Source organism: Ciconia boyciana, chromosome 4 (assembly GCF_034638445.1).
Source record: "Ciconia boyciana chromosome 4, ASM3463844v1, whole genome shotgun sequence".
Classification (NCBI taxonomy): Eukaryota; Metazoa; Chordata; class Aves; order Ciconiiformes; family Ciconiidae; genus Ciconia; species Ciconia boyciana.
The window spans coordinates 53430735-53452795 of record NC_132937.1 but is presented as its reverse complement, the minus strand read 5'-3'; the positions used below and the strand labels follow the sequence as shown (position 1 = coordinate 53452795).

Below are 22061 nucleotides of genomic sequence, written 5' to 3'. Positions count from 1 at the left end.
AATGGCTGGAATCAGCTCAGCCTGATGTGCCAACAAAAAGTGTTGCTCAATACATATCTTTGGACTTGATTTTGTATCTTATAAAAAATTTCCTGTTCATCTAAATGATACCTGTAACAACAAATGCTGGAAAAGGTAAATAAAATTTGCCTAACGCTTCATTAGTAGTTTAACTGTTTTTCTTAGTCCCAATATAACAACAATTAATCATCATACCAATAACCAAACTAGAAGTGTGTATCCACCCACACACTTTTAAAAGAGGATATGTTTTAATCTGAAAAGATAATGAAAAAATAAGGAATAAAAGACTAATTGTTAAAGCACTAAACATGTCAAGAACTGGCAGTTTCAGGGATCTGACTGTTTTTTGGAAATGCATGGTTATTGCTCAGCAGGCCCTCAACTCTTTCTCACTGCTGGTTGCCTTTACACTTCTCTCTGTGCAAAGACTGACTAAATTGGCAAAAACAAAGAAGTGATTTTTAAAGTCAGTATTTGAAACCTTCACTAGTTCCCTTCAGCTCTATCTGGGGCTATGAAAGTAACACATAAGAATTAACACGAAAGAAAACAGTAACTTTCAGTCTTCAGCAGCTGGATATTTCCACTTAGTTTTATAGGTACTATAAAACAAATTTAAAATAAAGGAAAAAAAAAAAATCTTTATTTTTTCACTGAAGTTGCCAACATTATCACAAAAAAAGAAAACGGCCAACAGCAGAAAATCAGGATAAAGAATGGTAAGGCTTTATTGCTAAGAACATGCAGAGTACTTCTCCAAGTCTCCTACTCCCTCCCTTCCTTTGCACAGTACTGTGCATAAAGAATTCACCACAGATGTGACACCCAGCTGGACTGTAACTAGGCACTCTTGAATACTTCTCCTAGATCACTCAGGAACAGCAAGTAATACACAGAATCAGAGGAGTGATTGAAAGGCAATGGTAATATATTACCTATCCAACTGATAAAGACCCATCTTCACAGAACCATCAACTATTGTAAAGATTGTAAAGATATGAAAGAAGATATTCATGATCAATTCTTATAAGAGTTCCACCATTTTGATTTACTTTCAAATTCACATACTTTGTGAGAGTAGTATTAAAAAAGAAGTCTGAATGAGCAAGAAATTTCTGTATTATTGTATTTCAATACTGAAAAAGCCATTTCAGATTCTGGAGAAAGCTTTATAAACGTATAAACATGTTTTAGATTTTATATATTTATGATGTACATATACATAGATATTTTAAACATAAAATAATTAACTAATTTTATATGTAGTATATACACATAAGTTGCAAACATATATTAGTGCATATATATATAAAAAATGTCATTGATTTAATAGGCATGTGAAGAACTTAAGGGTAAACATACTTTGAAATAAGAATATGTATGGCCTTATGCTTACAAAATACATATTCAAGAAAAAGACATTAACCTTTGGAGAGAAAATAACCTTAAAATTAATATTCCTAATGGACTACATATACACATATAAAATACTATACCTTTCCTTTTTTGTTGTAAACATAGCTGAACTCCTGTATTGTGAACTTACCCACAGAGCAGTGTACTTTCATCTGATCCAATTCTCCTTCAAGATTCAGTCTATGAAAAAGGAAATAAAAGAGTAAGAACAACAGAACGATCACATAAATGCCACTAAAAACCACTTAAAAAGTTAAACCAAAACCATATCAATATATTGCTGGGGAAAAAGTTGTCAATACCCAGGAATTAGTTCTAATTTGACGATATTTGGCATACTTCAAACATAAAGAGTAATTTGTACAACAGCTGAACAAAATTTATAAATCTGAATTTACAAAATTCAGATATAATGTTGGTTGTAACATACATTAAGAAGTTTCAGCCGGTCCTTTTTAGGTAAGGAAATGCCTGAGATGAAAACAAGACCAGTAGGAGATGGAATCCTGTTAAAGGGGAATAAGTATTCAGTCTCAGGGGAAACCACCAGACAACCTTGTGCAGATATATCTTATCATTCCTCTTTTTCCAGCGACTATTTGAGAAACTTATTAACAAAATCTCTCTTCCCCTTTTGCAGCCCTGACCTACTACTATATTACTACTATAGTCTATCCTGTAATATCAATCAGTTAAGGTCTGTACAACAAAATACCTGAACTACTGTTTTTAATTTTATTAAAATTGCACACAAATAAAGTTGCCAGGATACCAATGCTAAAGTTTCAAAGTCAAATTGGGAGATGCTAGAATGAAAGACATTAATTTAAATGGTTCATTTACACTTGTGATTTCTGACACAATCTTTAATTATATACTTGCACACTACTTTAGCAGTAAGACCCCCACCTATTTTAGCCTAGGATCCTACAGCACACAGAACAGAGGGCTGTCATTTAACATGCAGATTTTGCTTAAAATTTAACCTCATATCTATACAAATACACATTATTCTAGCTCTGTTCTGAGGGTTGGATTGCTAATTTCCTCACAGCCTTTTCTGCTGTACTCTGAACAGTAGCACCTAACTGCTTCACAGGAAATGTATGCTTTACAAAATCTCTCTGAGATAAGGCACAAAGAAAATCGGGCCAAAATATCTGCTAAATTAAGGAAAGGGTTTAAAAAAATGGTCTTTCAGTATACACAGTATTTTAAAGCACTTTATAAGTTTAATGCATCTCTGACTCAGCTGTAACTCTAAATACTGCAATTCACATCCCACAGTCTCACATGAAGTACAACGAAAATGAGAAATGTGAAGTTAAAGTAACTTGCTTTGCATGACACATAAGACTCCAGCTCTTTTCAGGATCACTCAGCTGCCTTCACAGGTTGACTTTCTTTGCTCTTCTTTCATTCTCCATGCTTCAGTTATCATCAATTTCTATAACACAGACTACAGTAGGCTTTACCTCCACACTGTCCTAATTCCTCATAGCATGTTCACTTTTTGCACCAAATGGCAAAATGGTTCCTTGAAAAAACATTCTCTGTTTACGTAATTAAAGACTGTATTCAACATTACATGAATACAAGGGAGTGAATTAAGGATATTTTAGAATCTTTCCTGCTTGAACCTCTATCTTCTGAATGTGTTATTTTTCAACTTTGAAAACATGTGAATGAAAAAAACATTTACGCACATATATACGTACATACTGCCTTGCTACACACTAAGTGACAAGCATACAATGATAATTGTGCAAGATTTTTAAAAAGAGTTAACTTTTGCATATTTTTGTAGGGTGATGAAAGATGCAGAAGTAAATAAATGATATGAAATAAGTAAAGAGGTAGGTTTATAGTCTGAATATCTGAAGCACTTCCAAATAAATTCATTTGTCTGTGACATAGTCTCCAACTGAAGTAATGATATATCTAAGCTGGAAATATTTCAGGCAAGCCTAGACAAGAAATTGCAATGTGTAATACAAGATCCAACCCGTACAAGTCAATGACTGGCTTGCATGAATGCTAGAAATGCCCAGCTGGGTTAGACCAGCGCTGGGTCTATCCATCACCAGTGTTCCGTCTCCAGTAGAGACAAAAGCAGACGCTATGCAGGAGAAAGCACAAGCCTAACAGTTTCTGCAGCCTGATTGCAATCTTCCATCCTGAAAGTGGCACATAAGCACTACCTTTTGGTTCTTCTGCTTTAACTGGTTTGCTGTTGCTAAAGGGACCTTCCCTCCAATCCTGCAGGAATGGAATTTCTTTATAACTTTTCATGTGGAGCGTTGTGAAAGACAATTGGAAAATACAGATCAGATTTTATCCACATGGTTACTGTCACCCTTCTGCAATTCCAGCAGGTTAATGAAGCAGGATTTCCCTTTACAGGAGCCACACTGATGCTTCTCCAACAAAACTGTGTTGATCTGTGCTCAGTGATCTCTCTCTCTGTTTTGTTGGTCTTTTTCTTTTTTTTCTTTTTTCCCCCCTCTTTTTCCTAAAGACAGACTGCCATCTTCCGAAGTACAGAAGCAGTCAGGCTCACTGGTCTGCAGCTCCCTCTGGAGCCCATTTTGTAGATGGGAGTTACAGTGGCAACCTGCCAGTCAACTGGCACAGTGGCTGTTTACAATGAGGTTACAGTTCAGTAATTGCATATTTCAGTTTCAAGATATTAACATCAAGATATTAACATCAAGATATTAACAAATAACTTATCTACTTGACCTCAAAATTGCTGTACAGTTACTTCAAACAGATCTAACACCTTTGATCCATCTGCTACAAAGAATACATGAACTGTTAGCATCTCCTTAGCATCTTCAGCAGGGAAGACTGATGCAAAGATTCACTGTGCTGTTCTTTTATGGCCTTGTAAACCCAGTGTAACCTTTTACACTGTTTTCATTAAGCAAACCTACAAATTTCCTAACTGGCTTCTTTTTCACTTTATTTAAGAAAATTTTACTGTTACAGCTTAAGCATCTTTGAAAACCACTCTTCAAGGGCCTTCTCTTTTAGTCTTCTCAGCTTTCCACTTGCATTTGTCCTGCCAGTGTTTATTAGCCTACCTGTTCTCAGGTTAAGTTTTAATGCAAGGTTAAGTTTTAAATGCTGACCTTCTCTTCACGAGGGCCACAAAAACTTCCCCACTGAGTCTCTAGAGAGACCTTTTCAAGACTGTTTTGGGGTGGGGGTTGGTTTGGGTTTTTTTAATTTCATTTTTTTAATTGTAGCACATATTTCAGCTGTGTTTCAGCTACAGTACCTTTCTTAACAGTCTCCAACTGTTCATAGGCTTTCTGTACTGCTTGTTCTAGTGTTTGGGGGGTTGGAGGTTTTTTGACTAGTTGCTTCATTTTTACATGGTTTCCTTTCTGGAAAGTGAATATCCCCAGGCCAATTGATTTGGTCCACTCTCTTCTGCTACTGTCTAAATCTAATTAAAAAAAAAAAAAAAAGAAAAAAAGAGGCAAACATCACATGAACCCATCTTCATAAAGGATGAGATGTGGGGAAATACAGGCCTCACCTCTTTTCCTAGGAAAGTTACAGAGCAAATCAGCCTGGAAATCATGTCCGGCCACTTAATGGACAAGAAGGTGATTGGAAACAGCTAGCATGGATTTACCAAGGAAAAATTTTGCTTTGCCAACCTGATCACCTCTGTAAGGAGATGACAGGTTGTAAGAATATATGGAGAGCAGGCAATGGTGTATACCTTGAATATGGCAAGGCATTTGAGATGGTCTCCCACCTCCTTATTGGCAAATAGTTGAGATCTGAATTGAAAAGTAGATAAGGTGGCTAGGAAATTGGCTGGACTGTTAGGCTCAAAGGGTGATGATATGTGGTGTGGAGTCCAACTGGCAGCTAGCAATTAAAAGCATCCCTCAGGGTTCCATACCAGAGCCAGTACTGTTTAATGTCTTTATTAACAACCTCAAAGATGGGTTAGAGCAAGTTCACAGACGATATAAAACTGAGGGGAGCAACTGATACACTCACTGGAGGGCTGGACCACTGTTCAGAGAGACCTCATAGGCGGAAAAAATGGGCTGATGGGAACTTCATGGAGTTCACAAAAGGCAAAGTCCTGGCCTCACAACAGGACATTCTAGAAGACCAAGTGGCTAGAGAGCAGCTTTGCAGAAAAAGAGGGGTCCTTCTTAGCAACAAGTTGAACATTAAGTAGTGACATGTCTCTGTGGCAAAGGCTAACAAGATACTAGTTGTACAGGCAAGATTATAGTCAACTGGTTTACAAAATTGGTTCTATTCAGCACTTCTGAGATTGCATGTGTGGCTATGTCTAGTTTTGGGCTTCTCCAAGAAAGACACTGACCTAACAGATTAAGTCTAGCAAAGGGGTACCACCATGGTCAGGGGTTGGGCACATGATTTATGACAGGATGAAGGACCTGGGTTTATTCAGCTCTAGGAGAAGGGAAGATTTTATTGCTGTCTACCTAATGTAAGGGTGTCAAAAAGATGGGGTTTGACTTTTCCCAGAGGAGCGCAGTGGATGGTATGAGACTCAATGGATACAAGTTAGAATACACCAAATTCCAACTAGATATAAAAAGAATTTGCTCATTAGGCTGGTCAGACCCTGAAACAGTTGCCTGAAAGGTTCTGAAATCTCCATCCTTGGTCTCCATCTCCTCCATCCTTTGTCAAAACTTGACAAAATCCTAAGCAACCTTCCCAAACTGCCACTACTTTGAGCAGCAGGTTGGACAAGACAGCTTCCAGAGGTTCCTTCCAAGCTGCACAATTCTGTGCTTCTCATTGTATTGAGGTAACTGTTACAGAGAGGCTTTCTCTCTAATGCTTTCTGAACTAAGTTCTGTATACCACTCAAAATAAAATCCAGAATGGTATTTTTCCTTTTGGTTTCTAAGACTGATTGTTCTAGAAAAGTTACTTATTCCATACAAATTTTTTATCTCTACATCTTGTCTTGGCAAGATAATGATGCAGGCTCTATGTGGATAGCTGAAACCTTCCATGATTACAGCCTGTCCTTCACAACTTGTCGAACCTCACTTCACATTTCTGCATCACTGTCAGCATCCTGATGAAAAGATCAGCAGTACAATCTCACTGCTACTTATTTATTATTAAAATATAGGACTTCTATACAAAAGCATTACACAGTGCTCCCTTTTTCTGTAATAGTTGTCCGATATTACACTTAAATAATTCTTTCCATACAGTGCCACTCTCACTGGGTAATCCTACTCTGTCATTCCTGCAGAGCTAGTACGCAGGCAACACTGTACCCCACAGATTACCCTCCTTTCTCCAGGTCACTGAGATGCCTAGTGTGTCAGGACTGTCACTTGATGCAAGCAGTCTAGCTCCACATCTTATTTTTTGGGCTTCTAGCACAGAAGTATTTGTAAATTATTTACTTATTAGATTCCTTCTTGCAAACAGGATATTCTCCTTTCCCAAGATTTATGCTCTTTGCAGAAGCACATATAAAACATGTCTCATATGCAGATAATCATACATGTCACACTAAACCAAACTGAATATATTGCATTCCACTGGGGAGACTCTTACCTGCATCCTGAGCTTAAATTTTTTTCCGACCTGGGGAAGCTTACACAGGTATAGCCTCCTATTTGAACCAATTACTCTCATCCTATCCTACCCTAATTAGTTAGTCAGTTGGTTTCTTGGTTTCTTTCATTTCTTCTAATCTCTGAAGCCTGACAATCTTTGGTTCACAAACTTGTTAAGTTTTGAATGCACAGATTGTGCCACTCAAGGCCAACACAGTTAGCATTGAGCAAATTTCTAAGTACTTGACTCATTTAGGAACAGATTATAGATTGATTTCTATTCAATCTTTTCCTTCTGAAAAACAAACGTAATACAACAAAACCTTCAAGCTTTATTTTCTATAGAATTTTTATGGCAAATATAATGCTAACAGAGAAAAATACAAATATATAATTTGTATGATCTTGATACATATTACATTCATTATACCAAATCAGAAGATTAAAAAGGAATGTACAAGTAATTGTGGATTTTTATCATAACTGTGTGCACTCAAGTGATTTTTTACTATCACTCATATGTATTTTTACGTTTCAAGGCAAAAAACAGAGCAAAAATTGCAATGTGAAGAACCACATACAGAAGTAGCTCTTCTTTTCTGTTTGTTCCCAACTCAGTAGTAAAATGTGCTCTGACACATTTGAATATTTCTGACATGCTACTCTAGCTAGTACTTGTATAAAAAAAAAAAGCACCTGTATATGCATTATAACAAAAACCCCACATCTAGTTCAGTTCTCTAAAATTCACCACAAAAGTACTGTAGCCTGCATATTTTGTTACAAGAGTGCAGCTCAACAAAAAGGAGGAAAGGGTGAAATATGGTCTTCTTGAAGAGTACAGTTCTTTGCAGAGGCTGTATGATTGCTACTTTCCCCAAGAACAAGTGAACATGATCAGGTGGAAGAAGCATCAAAAAAGGGTCAAGTAAGAACTTTCTAAGGAGCAAGAAGGGACTCCAAGGAATTCAAGGTAACTGAAGAAGTCACAGAAAACTGCTGAAGTATAATGCAGCACTGAAAGAAATTATTCATCCTGAAAGAACATAGTGGCAAAAATCAGGGGTGGGGGACATACTTGCTTGCAAGCCTTTCATTTACACGTTAATCTCCCTCAGTGTCCCATCACACAGATGTGCCAACCTAATAGGTAAGAACTGATTTATCTTTACGAAACTCTCCCTCCCTCTCCAAAAAATATTTCAAATGGGTCTGAAGATAAACATCTGCGTGTGTTTTTTCCCCAAAAGGGGGACTGCCTTTAACAGACTACGTCTGCTCCACTAGTCTTTTAAATGATCCATGTTCAACTCTTTTACGAAGTGGATTAGGTACTTGAATAGACCTGTGATCCAGTTGCACAGATGCTAGTGACATGAGATGCTTCCCTCACTTACTGAGGGTGAAAGAAGGATTGCCTCTGCAATCCTTCAACTCAAAGGATCAAAAATAAGCTCTGTGTGTGGTAATGCAGAATACTAACCTACTGGAACTAGAGAGTCAGAAAAGCAGTGTCAAAGTTCAGATACTGTGAATAAAAGTTTCAAACACTATTTTAGCAGATGAAGATAATATTTGCTGTAATTATCTTAAGCATATGCTCACAGGATTTACTGCATCAGTTTTTGCATTGTTCAGTTTCAATTAACACATCAAACAATGGAAAGAAGAAATGCGCCAGGTTTTGATCCTAACTGAAAGGGGATTTCTCTGTGCATTGAAAAACTTGTGTTTGATTTCGCAAGTGCTGAGCAAAGGGCATCATGTTTATGTCACCCGAAAAGATCCAAGACACAAACTGAAGCTGAGGGATGGAATTTTTGAAGATATTTCTACTGTGGAAAGGTAGTTTCTGTGTAAAGTGTTTCTAGTAGTCTTGATTGTAGTCTTGAAGCATGGCTATTGAAAGGAAATCTTTGAGCATTAGTATATGCCTCCTTCATCTTTTGACGGTAAAAATGCTGGGACTTGAAGATATTTCAAGAGTAAGCAATTTTGAGGATGATCTATATTTTAGATGCCTTATCTTAATCTCTATTTAACTGTGCTTCTAGCAGTTTTTTTTAGGACTGCTCCACAAATTTCACATTTTACAATTACATACAACTACAAGCTTGACTTAAAAAGAAAAGAAAAAATAACAGCATATTTTAAACTTTTTGTATCTGATATCAAATAATTTTTCTCCTGGTAAATCCAGTAGTTACTAAACAAACTGAAATAAATTATTAGTTTACATTGTGGATTGGGTTAATTATCTTTCCTGTTTCAGATTGTAATACTGAGTAGCACAAGTATTTGAGCATAACTCTTTTCCCAGTAGGGAAATTCAGCAATGAGTGTATTTAGGAACTGGAGGAGAAAAACAAATCTACCAAAATTTGGAAACAGTAAACTGTCTGCTTTGTAAAGCAGTAACATGAACACGGAGGATGCTTTCAGTTTACCCTTTCACAAATCTCCTAATGACAATATATCAGCTGACAAACAGGGTGCTTTCTAGTTCTCTTTTTCATACTATGTATGTTTTTGCTTGAGCAAACAAATAAAATATATAGCATATGAAATTTTAAAATCAGCATTTTTTGAGGAAAACTAATTTTCTGGCTTTTTAAAATTGAATTTTTAAAAATTCTATGATTGTATGTAAGTTTTTGTGTTCTTTTCAGTCAGCATCTCATAAACATGATCTCACTATTATGTCTGCTATTACACAATTAAAAAACCTCAACCTTCTAAGAGGTTTTAAACTCCGTTTGTACAGGGAAGAGCTAGAGACTGAAGTTCATTTAGAGATGATACACCTGTACAAAAAGAGGAATAGGATGTATGTAGGTACCAAAGTGCTGCTAAGCAAACCATATGCAACATCAACTAAAGAAAAAACTAAACAAGTAAGGAATGAACAAGGAGAAACTATGCAGTCCTGCAGTTCAGGTTGATGAACCAGGAGGAAAAAAAAAAAAAAAAAGAAGAGGTCTATGGAAAAACCTAACTTAGACAACAGAAGTGATCAAGCTTCTAAATTGAACACATACAGCAATGTAGAACTCAAAAGAAAGCCTATAGTAATCATAACAGGAAAACAGAAATCTTTTCTTTGGAAAAATGTGTTTGTTCTATAGACTCAGAGAAGATAGACCTTTGAACCATAATTCAAGAACAAACGATGGGATTTGAATACAATGGAAATAAGCAGGTCAAGAGGAAAGACAAACAAACTTGAGTGTAAGTATACATTGATCACATCCAGCTCATGATAAAAGTCAAAGGCCACTACTGTATTTTAAAGTCTCTGTCACATTCATGCCGTGTATTCATTCTACTATTTAATTCAATTTTTAAAAAGGTAAGTTCCTAGGATATAATTTAAAACAATAGAGAGATACCAGACATGACCTTTGTGCAAATGCTTATCAAATACTGTGAAGTATTCTGACAACTTGACAAAGGAGATTCATTACTAGGAATACCTACCAGCAATCCAGATGAAAAGAAAATAAGTAACCACCCAGTTAAAATTTATTAAGTTTCATTAAACTCAAAGTCTAAACTCATATCTGCAATGGTAATGCTAACACAGTGAGACACTTCTGAAAGCTTGCAATGTTGAAACTGCAATTATCACTTGTCCTGTATCTAGATGCATTCTTTACACAGGTTCATTTCAATAAGTTCGGTTTGGTTTTTCTAAGCTGAAAAGGTATAAAACTTTTTCAAAACATGGCGAACAACTCTTTTCTGATGGCACTGGGAAAGTCTTTTCAGTCCTGGCTAGTTTGTAGTCAAGGCTTCTAGAGTCCTAAAGAAGACTGTCTAACTGAAAAATGTATCCTGAAATTTTACAGTAACACCCTATCAAATTTGCCGATAATGAAGGTTACATAACTATGAGTGACTTACGTGATTGCTATTTCTAATTTTAAGAACAAATACACTAATCCTATATCTATTAGATTAACTGAAAATCTTATTTAAAATATTTATTCAGCTCACACACACACACACACTTTTCTGCTCAGGACCATTTCTGAAAGAAGGAAGAAAAAAAGACTGGTTTTGCAATGTGCTTGAGAGAGTAATACAACTAGTGGACTGAAAAAAAATCTAGAATTTATGACTCCTTCCAGGAAAACACCTTGCTTTTATTTATAATCAAATGTTGTATTTTCTAGCAGCTTTCCTAAGTTCAAATGATAGCCCATCAGACGGGAGAAGAGTGACTTAAAGACATACAAAGTCTAGAAACTGGTGTACTGTTTTTCACCTTTATGCAGACCTGAAATTACCTCATGGCCTTGAGCCTTCTGCATAGAGAGGTTATGCTGCTTGTAAGTCTATCTGGTAGAATTTTACTCTATTTCTTCAGTAATTCTTTCTCAACAATAAGCATTTTCTTATCTGGTTCCAAAACAAGTCGAAAACCCAAAGAGACCTTCTGACAATATAACCTACTCCAAAATACTTTTACTCTACTGACAAGAAATGGTCCAGGCCAGCAACAGTCTTAGGTGCTCCAGATTACATGGTCAGAGAACAACTTCCAAGTCCTTACTAGCCAAGGAGAAGCTATCGAGTCCTTGAATTAACAGGAATCAGCACCCTAAATTAGCAGGAATCTACTGGCACTTCCTAGAATACTGTCATTATCTTCTAATATGGCAGGTCAGAAGTAGAATCATGCCTGTTTTCACATCCTGAGAACAACCTCAAAGTGCTTTGTTTACTATCAATAACTTCATTGAAGTCGTTCTTCTTCCTTGTGACATATATATACAAAAGGCACCAAGAGGAGCATGTAAGCACACAGCACCCTGTTTTATGTACCAATGCTCCATTTCTATCCTTCAACTATGATTGCTACAGTCTCACTTGGCAATATTAAAACAAGGATGGTAAAAAATCAAGAGAGATCAAACCTTTCCAGCTAATAGTTTATGTTGGTATTGCATACATTTTTAAAGGTACTGACCTTGACCCACAATTATAGTATCTGCTCTTTCCAGTATCATACAATATTCTGAATTCTATTTTATGGCAATAGAATACTTTTGATTACTCCTCCATTATTTAGTTATTTTTGTAATACTCACCCATTTGGAATATAGAAAGAGGCAGCATAATAAAAACTGTGCTATAGAAACAGTTTTGCCAAAGGAATTACTTCTGATTTCTTTTATATTATAGCTAGGCATCAGCAAGAAAATCTCTGTAACAGTTGCTTAGTTATCAAGTTACTAGAATAGGCGAAATGCTCATACCATCTGCATATAAGCAGGGCTTCTGCAAAATATACCGTCTTGCTAGAACAAAATTTCCTAGTACTCATCATTTTTAATTGTCAGCAGTTCTAAAGATACCATCAGGAGCCCTCACACAGCTCGAAATCTAAGGTACATATACACATGCGCACTTGGGTCTCAATGCATTAAAGAAAAGGTAATTTAGAAAGATAGCCTGAACTGTAGCATAAACTTTCTTTCTGCACTTATCAGTTTAAAGGGCTCCTTCCCTCAAGAGTTGCCGACCCTAGGTTAACCATTGCCAGAGGACTCTAGTTAGTCCTCTAGCAAACCACTGCCTCCAGAGTAATATACATCCCATAAGTCAGCTATTGCTCATCAGCAGCTTTCAGCATTCACAGGTAGGGCCAGCAGGAGACTCCTACGCTCCTCTGCATACAGATAAAAGGAATTAAGAGAGCAGGCTCATGGCAGTCTAAAATAAACATCCAAACAAACAATAAGACTTTTTTTCCATTTGTCCCAGGGAATTTTATCTGGAAAATAAAACCAAGCAGAGAATCTCATTTCTAATAGAGCTGAATACATAAGAAGGAATAACCCACTGAGGAAACCGACTCCTTCCCAAGGATTACAGGTTGTAAGACTGCAGCAGGATGACTCTTTGGAGAAATAAGCAGAACCAACCACAATCTCCTAATGCATACTGTTGCTGGTGTGGACAGATATCAGGGGGCTAGTCCAGGAGCTGCTGCAGTCAGGGAAGCCTTCCTCTGAGTCCAAGAGGTTAACTATTGCCTTTTCAAATGTTTTCCTCCAGAGTCATGGAAGATTGTTAAAGACTAGAAAGCCAAATTAAGAAGAAAATCAGACAGAAAAAATGCTGCTACGCAAGCTTTGCATGCTTTTTATCAGGGTCCTTAAAAAGGGACAGTAGTGTTGCTTATTACAGCAACCAAAATAAGTAAGTTTTAAAAACACCAGGGCAAAGTAGTGCCAGGAAATTTTTTCTTATCCAAAGCTTAAGCCAAATAGCCTAATATTTCTTGCAAAGAAAATGGGACAGCAGAAGGAGCTCTGTTTTCTTCCCCTTAGAAAAGAAAGGAGCTTGAGAAGAAAGACAGCAGATCAACATAGAAAGGTCTTCTAAGTAAGCAAAACTGAATTGTACTTTCTGTTTGTGAGTCTTCAAAAGGGTAAAAATTCTACTCTGTAAAACCAGAGTAGAATGCACTTGCACATTACGCATACTTTTGTAAAACACCCACAGAAAATATAGGAAGAGGCTGTCATAAATTAGGATGGGAAATCTGTTACGTCATAATGCAAACACTGATTTTAATTTTCTACTACTCAAAAATTGTTGAGAGTCATGAGAACCAAGCTAGGCAGAAACTTTATCCAACTTTTACATGTGAAATACTACTCTGACAGAAATTCTTCAATTTGTTCCTACAGCATTATGATTCAAGAACATTTGCCTGCAGTAAGGGCAAAATATGCTCTTTTCATAGCTCTGTATATTTATGTGTCAACTGACAGCCTTGGGAGGTGAGAGTAAACCTGGGAGCAGGTGTTTGATCTAGACTGTGCGAAAGAGCAAAAACCATTACATATGTCTGGGGATAATGCTGCCAAAAGAAGACTAAAACAAAAAGTACTAGCATTACTTACATTTTGTGAACATTCAAACTATCCAGAATGATTTACTGGAATTCCTTTACAGGAAGAAAACTGTAAACTTACAGTTTACACAAAGAAACTTGTAGTCTTAATTAACCAAGGAAATGGAATATTTGACTATACAGAGTCATTGAGCTATCTATCTTACTTTATCCATTCACTTCCAGAAATACGTCTTTATCATTCTTGTTTCCCAATTCAGTCACTTATAAGATGGAAGAAAATTGTAGGAAGCGGTATCTGTTGGTGCTAAGTAAAGTCTCTCTGATTTACAACCCACACTCAGGAGCAAAAAAGGATAAAAGCAACTCCCCCCACACCAATCCAATGTCTGTTCACATAACAAAAGAGTGAGCAGTGTCATAGTTGTCAAGAATGAGTTTTGAGAAATATTTCAAATTAAGTCACTCAAAACTCAAAGATGTGCTAGTGACTAGTGACTAAAATAGTCTCAACATGCAGCATAACCTTTAGCTTCCAAAAGGATGGTAGAAATCCATGCCTAAAATTTTATCTACCATTTAGTAATCTTTAATTTGTTTTACTGTAGCACAAAACCCAGCTGATTGACCAAAAGGTGTTTAAAAAAAAAATAATGTTACATTGTGTGAATTATGCTCATTATTTTAATTTGAATTTTTTAATTCCTTTATAACAAGACCATCAGAACGGCCACATAAACAGTGTTTATCTGTAGTTAGTTCAGAAAGGATTCAACCTGAAGGGCCATGACTGGGGTACCAGTGTGATCAACATAACTCAGACAAGCACACAGGGTGAGGACTTCATTGCATGAATAACAAGAGAGTTTTATTATCGCATCAGTGCTTTTAACCTTTATATAAACCTTAGATGACCAACACACCAAAGTCTCTGTTACCTACAGCCTGTTTTTAGTATGGAGCTGGTTTCCAATAATGCAAAGTAAGGATGCAAATCAATTTCTTAAATTATTTCTTTCACTGAAATATTTGAGTTTTAGGAAAATTTGGAAGATGCCATGTTTATTCTGATAAGTTTGTGTTTGAAAAAAACCAATACAACAATACTTCTTAGATCACGCATTCTGAATTCTTTACAAATTAGAAGAAGATCCAAAAACATTAAGACAGGTTAAACTTTTGTATGTATATGCATATTCTACCTCACACAGCAAAAGACAGCCAAGTAGTTCATCACAAAGTTCATGCTGGGCCACAATAAAGGTCCACTTAGCTCCACACCTGAGTTTCTGGAATTCCAGAACTGTACACTTAGGAAAGAGTTCAAGAGATAGGGCAAGAATACATAAACATTGCTGAATAATTTTCATTGTAAAACATTATTTGCAGTCTTTGAAGGAACTTAATGTCTCTACTTCTTTGCAAAATCTAGTTCTTGAAGTTCCATAGCTATTAGCAAAGCTGAGATATACCTAAACATGGAAATTTGCCATTTCCCTTCCAAAATCAGTACCATGCAGGGAAAATGGAAAACTAGTGTTCTATGCTAAATTCAGCTGCTGCCAGAAAGCACCAAGCAGTGCTGCCCTCACCAGAATTCCCAGGAACTCCATAGCAAGTGTTGGAGAGAAACCTGTATTCATTATTGCCTCATTACTCTCTTAATATAGCAGTCTGACAGCTTATGTTACTAGCTTTGGTGGGCTTTGGTGTTACAGATTGTAGGTTCATAGGCTTCTTACTATGAACATTCGGTACAGTTTAACATGATACACTCAGTACTTCTTTATTTTTATATATACATATATATGTAGGCCAATAAATCAGACATTTCCACCTAAATGCTGAAGAACTTTTGTCTAGGCAATAGAGGAAAGAAGAACACAGCACTCTCACAAGCAGTGTGCTTACCAACAGTACAATATTTCATTTCTGTAACACTCAGATAATCTACAGAAATCACTGTGATTCAACAGCAAGACAGGCAATACTTCTGAGCAAGCAATACAAAAGGAAGGTAACTTAGAGTCCATATCTTTCTCCAACATTTCTCTGCTATTCTTGTCCCTGACAATGCCCAAATTTTATCATTAATGCAACTTTAATCTTCCTTTCCCTGCTTATGCATTATGGAAGAATGTTTAACGGCATGACTGCATGTTTTCAGTATGACACAGTCTCATCAGGTATGAGAAGGCACTGAAATACTACAGGCTGCTTACAGAGATTTGATAATACTACTTGGATTTTGAACAAATACCTGCAAACAAGAAAAGTGTGATTAAATATGGAAGAACAAAGGAAAAACATCAACATATCTGATTTCCAAAAGCACAGCAAGCCCCCAAATTTGTCTGTTAGCCAGGACACAGGAAATTACAAGATCTGGTGGACACAGGTAAGAAAAGTTCTAGAGACAAGCTTAACAATTAAAGATCATTAATCTCATTATCCCTGACAGATCACTCTTACTGGAAAACAACAATATATTTATTTCAGTTAGCTGACACAGTGCTTTGTGAAAATGTAACTGGAAGCTTGCTAGAAAAGATAAAATAATTCTTTTCACAAAAGGGGCCGTGTGAATTAATTATGCAAAAGCCCCTAAATGACTTCATGTGGTATTTACAGTTCTGACTTTGGTCCTTTAAAAACTTCTTTTAAAAATCGCACGCTGTAGTACAACTAATGCTGCTATTTTCTTACATTTTAAATTATTTGTAGTGGTTTTAGTCAACAACTGCACTGTTGCAAGTCCTCATACTTGAGCCTGACCATCATTTCCACTGAGCAACATTCACTCCAGTCAGTGAGCACGCGCCATGTCAGTGCGCTAACATAAAATAGATTTAGCAATCTTTTTATCCATCCCAAACCTAAACAAATACATCATTATTTTAACAATATTTGGCTTTGCAGTATAGAATTACTAATTGCAGTAAAAAGTAAACAAGAGCTCTGAGCTATTAGATTTAAGTATTTTGCAGTAAGAAGCCTGCTATGTCCCAGGACTCCTAAAACTGAAGAACAGAAAGATTACTTTACAGACATAGCACGTATGTCAGAAGGGCTATACTCTGTAGGTCATACTTTTTAACACTGATGTAGCATGAATGCACATTGTTCCAAATTAATTTGGTACACGACGTAGCTATCGAGTAGAACAAAGAAAAAAAATACTGTGGTATTTGGATGTTGCACACAACAATGAAAGTTTAAAAACTAAAAGTCTTTGATGACAAGATATTTCCTGTTTAGCCAAAGAGACTGTCAAGGTGATCAAAACTGCGTTTTTTCAGCAGGTTTTCTAGAAAAAAAAGAAAAAGACATATTCAAGCAGCAGAGGAAGTAATAAAGCCTAGGTTTGTGTTTCTTACTCCCACCATTCCAGAACAGTAAATTTAGCTTTCCTCCACCATACCCATTCTCATAGCTAGAAAAGGCAAGAGGCATCACATGCTGCTGCTGGTCCCAAGTTAGGCTCCTGCCAGCTGGCTGGTCAGATACCACTACACAGGGTATAGAACAGTTGCTTTGACTCTACAAAGAATAAGAAAAGCAGAAATCATTAAGTCTTGTTTTCCTAAAAAAGCAAAGCTAATAAGAAACCCTTATTAAATAGCTGCTATAGCAGAGTAAGGATGCTACCGAGCTTGCAGTGATTCCACATGCTTCAAAGATCCAGAGCACATTTCCTATATGGAGGACATGCACAGCTACCCAGGCACTCAAAGGAAAGAATAACTACCAAAGGTTCTTTGAATGATGTCGCTATCTCTATCACTTTATAAACGTTTCCTCCTTATCACAAGATGCATATGACCATACCATACGGACAACCAATTTCCAGTTAGCTGTGAAGACAATGACTTACGTCATAATGCCTTATGTCAAAGAATGTACTATGTCAAATAATTCAGTGTTGCTGGTATCAATTATAAGATCTCCCACAAAGTAATCGAGAACAAAAGATGTAAAATTGTAAAGCTTCCACAATAGTTTATATACAGTCAACTATACCTTTCCAAAGTCTGTACATTAAAGGCCAAATGGATGGGGTATCCCTATACTCCAGCAAACAAGAATTTAATATGGAAGTACCAAAGTAGTTCAAAATAGCTAGCTTGCAACCACATAATAGTTTAATTGGACATGCTACATACTAATTTGCCCTTAATTTCAGCAAAATCCAAATAATATAGGTACAAAGATGCCTCTAACTAATGTGGGAAGAAAATGTCAAAGGACGTATCTGTCAATACAATTCTATAGAAAGCAAGACAACATTTAGCACTTAATAGCCAAGATTAAAAATAATCTATCTAAGAACCTGAGAACTATACTAGATTTAAATATATCTGTGTGTATGTTTATATATAACTCTCTCTCTATAAAAATGTATCTATCTGTAAAATGATATGCCTATTTTCATTGAAGATATTCCAGTTCTATGCAGCTTCAAGATGCTGAATCTGAAAGCACTAGTGCTGCACAGCTGAATAAAAGAAATTTCAATTTTTTTATGTTACTAGATCTTTCTCATGCAAGTTTTCAGCACTTTCATAGAGCTCAAATAAAAATATTATACTTATACAAGCATGGGTCACTTTCCTGCTCAAGCTAAGTGTTAACTACTGTTTGAATACTACTATGTTTTTCTGTTTGCTTAAGGGGGAGAAAAAGTTATCAAATCCCATGTTTTTCTTAACACAAAACATGAACATCAATACAATAGCTGCTTCTGTAGCCTACAGTAACATGGTACTTAACAGGAAATGACTGCAGCATAACACAGGTATTGCATACTTCATAGGGAAAATCATCCATGTGAGAAGATCAAAATGGGACATCCTAGCAGAGCTGTGGAATTGTTTTCACTTGGCCATTAGCATTAATAAACACTTCAAAGAATACTTAGGAAATTTATTTCAACTATCTCTTTTTGTTCCTGTTTGCAACTCTTCAATTGTGGCATGAGTTTAGCTGGTGGCTGCTATAGGATTTCTTAAGACTACGAGTCGTGAGGGCTTTAAAGTTAGACTATTTTCTTAGCTACTGGCTCAGATCTCAAAGTGAACTTAAATTTTGGACCTTTGTTTTTGTTTTGTTTTGAATAATAAAGAATTTTAAAAAGGAGATTTTATAACTCATAAAATTAAAAATGCATCTTTCAATCCACATCATATACATTGTGGAATATAATTTGTTATTCTTTGTGAAAGAGTAAATAGCAGGGGAGGAGGCTTAATGAAGAAATCAGGTAAAACTATTACTAAAAACATTTTCTATAAAGTTAGAGAATAATTATTCTGTAATGCACTTAGTATAAAGATAAATCATATTAATAGCAAAAAAATCCTCTTCCTTCCAGAGGAATGTTGGGAAATTCAAGAGAAATATATACATAAAGCATTGAGCACACAGTAAATAATCACAGTTTATTGATTATTATATTTTACTAATCTAGCATGGGATTGTCACAACATAGAGATACTTTCTTTTATGTGCACAAATGGCTCAAATTTATACATCATTAAGTATGGAGGGGATGCAGCCCATGGCTCTGAAACATATTCCTCTATTAATTGCAAAGTAATACAACATGTACTTACTATTCTTTACTAATCAAAAAGTAAAAAAATTGTAGTAACAATGCCCCGCATTCTGCATCAATGTTCTCCAAAAAATAACTCTGACATTAGGCATTCTGAACTTTATGAAAACAGAAAACTTCATACATTTTTAAAAAGAGGTGCTTAAATTTAAGTCCTAAACCCTATATTTGTTTGTGTATTAGTGTCCAGCTTGAAAGGTGCATAGTGTTCAATAGCTTACATAAAAGTCAAAGCAATCCCTGCCTGTGATGAGAAGAAAGCTTTATAAAAGGACCTGACAGAAAGTAGTGGCTGACACAAAGTCTTTCCACCAACTTCAACACGATTTGGAATTAGGCACCATCAGAACAAGTGACTTCCCAAGCAACTTCAGCTTTTCCTGACTTAAAAACAGATTTCACAACTTACAAACATTGTCTACAGTGTGCTAATATTGGTAATGACTGCATTTTGGAGCCTGGGACATGCATCAACGGGCTTTCCTTGGTTTTACCCTATACTTTATTTATTATCCCTTTGTGCAAGTTAAAGACGTTTTACATCATTGCTATACGAGGGGAGGGGAGGGGAGAGGAGGGAGGGAGGGAGGGAGGGAGGAAGGGAGGAAGGGAGGGAAGGAGGAAAATCTTCCTTACAGGTAAAACAAATAAATAACAACAAATAATCCTGCTTTCCTAACATTCACTCTCTGGCCTAGTCACAGACAGAAATTACACATATTTAATATAAGTAATTGGTACAACTCTGTAGATCATGCCCTTTATCCATAGAGCTTAAGAAAGAATACATACAATATAAAGAAGCCCTTTCCACAGATCTAAAAAGTACACTAAATTTAGTATTGACTTTCTTAAGAAAATGAGCTCAGATCTTGAAATGCTGACTTGCTTCAACAAATTAAAGACAGTCATTATTAGAGACAGACATTGAAGGCAGATATAAAAAACACAGGAGTTATGTATTCATTCCTTCCTAACGACAACTAACAATAAGCACGATTGCCCATTAGAAGTAAAAAGCACCTAAACCCATACAAGGAGTTCACCTTAATGATCACAATGGTGCAATGGCTTCTTACTAAGTACTATGCAGAATTTTAAGAACTTATTTTGACTTAATAATTCTGTATTTTGAAGAGCTTAACTGTTTGCTCATGCCACTTCACCACAATCTAGTCAAGGCCACTGATCTGCAATGTACCAGATATAACAGAGTTCCCCATAAATGTGACTGCACAGGAGCTCCAGAAAAACAATCCAACTGTACCAGCCTTCAGGGTGTGCACAATACGTAAGCAATCTCTCTTTCATGGCTTTGTGTGAAAAGGAGAGGCTTATGTTATTGCTCCTGAGTTACTGTTGCCTGTGGTGCATGTGTTGATTAGTGACAGGAGAATTACAACTGCAATAACATGTATGGCAAGAAAGTGCTCTTCCCTACATAAAAATCAAAATAAACAAAAGAAATACATGTGATAATTTGTTCCGATAGTTTCAAAACAGCAAACAAAGATGTGACAATGAAGTGACAAGAACAGGCACACAATTGTAACTGGCGGATATAAGAATACCCCATGCAATACAGCTACTGGCAATATTGTATGTAATACGCTAAAGCAGCTTATGGGCAACACAAGGGCTTACATACTACAAAACAATTTGCTGCTGTTTAAATTCTGTGATTTCAGCCTTCATGGTATCTCCACAAAATCAGTTTACACTGAGACCCATTGGGAAAACACATTTTCTTTAATGCTGACAAAAACAAAGTCTGAATAAAAGTTTCTCCGATGTCTTGATTCTTAAATAAAAAAAAAATCAGCTTGACTTACAGAAAGTGTTAAATACCAGGAAAGGGCTAATTATACCATGCTAACTTCCTTTTGTCTAGTATAAAAGGACATTTTCTTACTTTGCCTGGCTGAGTATAATAGCCTATGAATTATGAGATCAAAGCAGCAAACTGTATGTTTTCCAAAGTAAGAGTTTCCTTCACCAAGTTTTACACTTACTACAGCTAAAAGAGCTGTGTGAAGGGATCAGCACTAAACCCAAAGGACAGGCTGTGCACAGCAAGAAAGAGAGCAACTCCCTCGTGCTTTTTGCAGGTCACTACCAAGGACCATGTTAGCAGATCCACACCAGACCCTTAACAGGCAGCTCTGCTGCTACCAGTAATTAGCTTGGACAGCTCTGGCTCCAGGAGTAGCAGCAAGGCTACACCATAATGAGCTCAGCTGGGATTAGCAGGACAGGGCAGGGAACCAAGAGAGCTGAGGCATTCTGCATTGCGTATGTATCACAAAGATCAAACAAGGATGGCTGGCTAGGTTATCCCCTCACCACCTCATTCCAAAAATGAAGCACGGCAGTGTGTAAAATACAGGCTAATGAAGAGCGACACCTCCAACAGATGAGAGCCACATTAATTAACACAATCCCTAGATCATGGAATACAGTTTCTGTTAGTGCTAGCAAACTTGTAACTTGTCACTGATTTAAGGGGGGCGGGATGAAAAAAAAGGAAAAAAAAAAGAGCTGATGTTTTCCT

The 22061-nt window shown here is 36.4% G+C and overlaps 1 protein-coding gene across 6 annotated transcripts in view; it reads right to left on the bottom strand.

The window, feature by feature from the left end:
* The window catches only part of CNTLN (centlein), a 199375-nt gene that overhangs the window by 71500 nt on the left and 105814 nt on the right, over nucleotides 1-22061 (bottom strand). For all 6 annotated transcript variants that reach the window (XM_072860344.1, XM_072860352.1, XM_072860350.1 and 3 more), the window contains one exon: nucleotides 1571-1620. In XM_072860344.1, the coding sequence (XP_072716445.1) occupies nucleotides 1571-1620 (50 nt within the window). The remainder of the gene's footprint in view (nucleotides 1-1570; nucleotides 1621-22061) is intronic.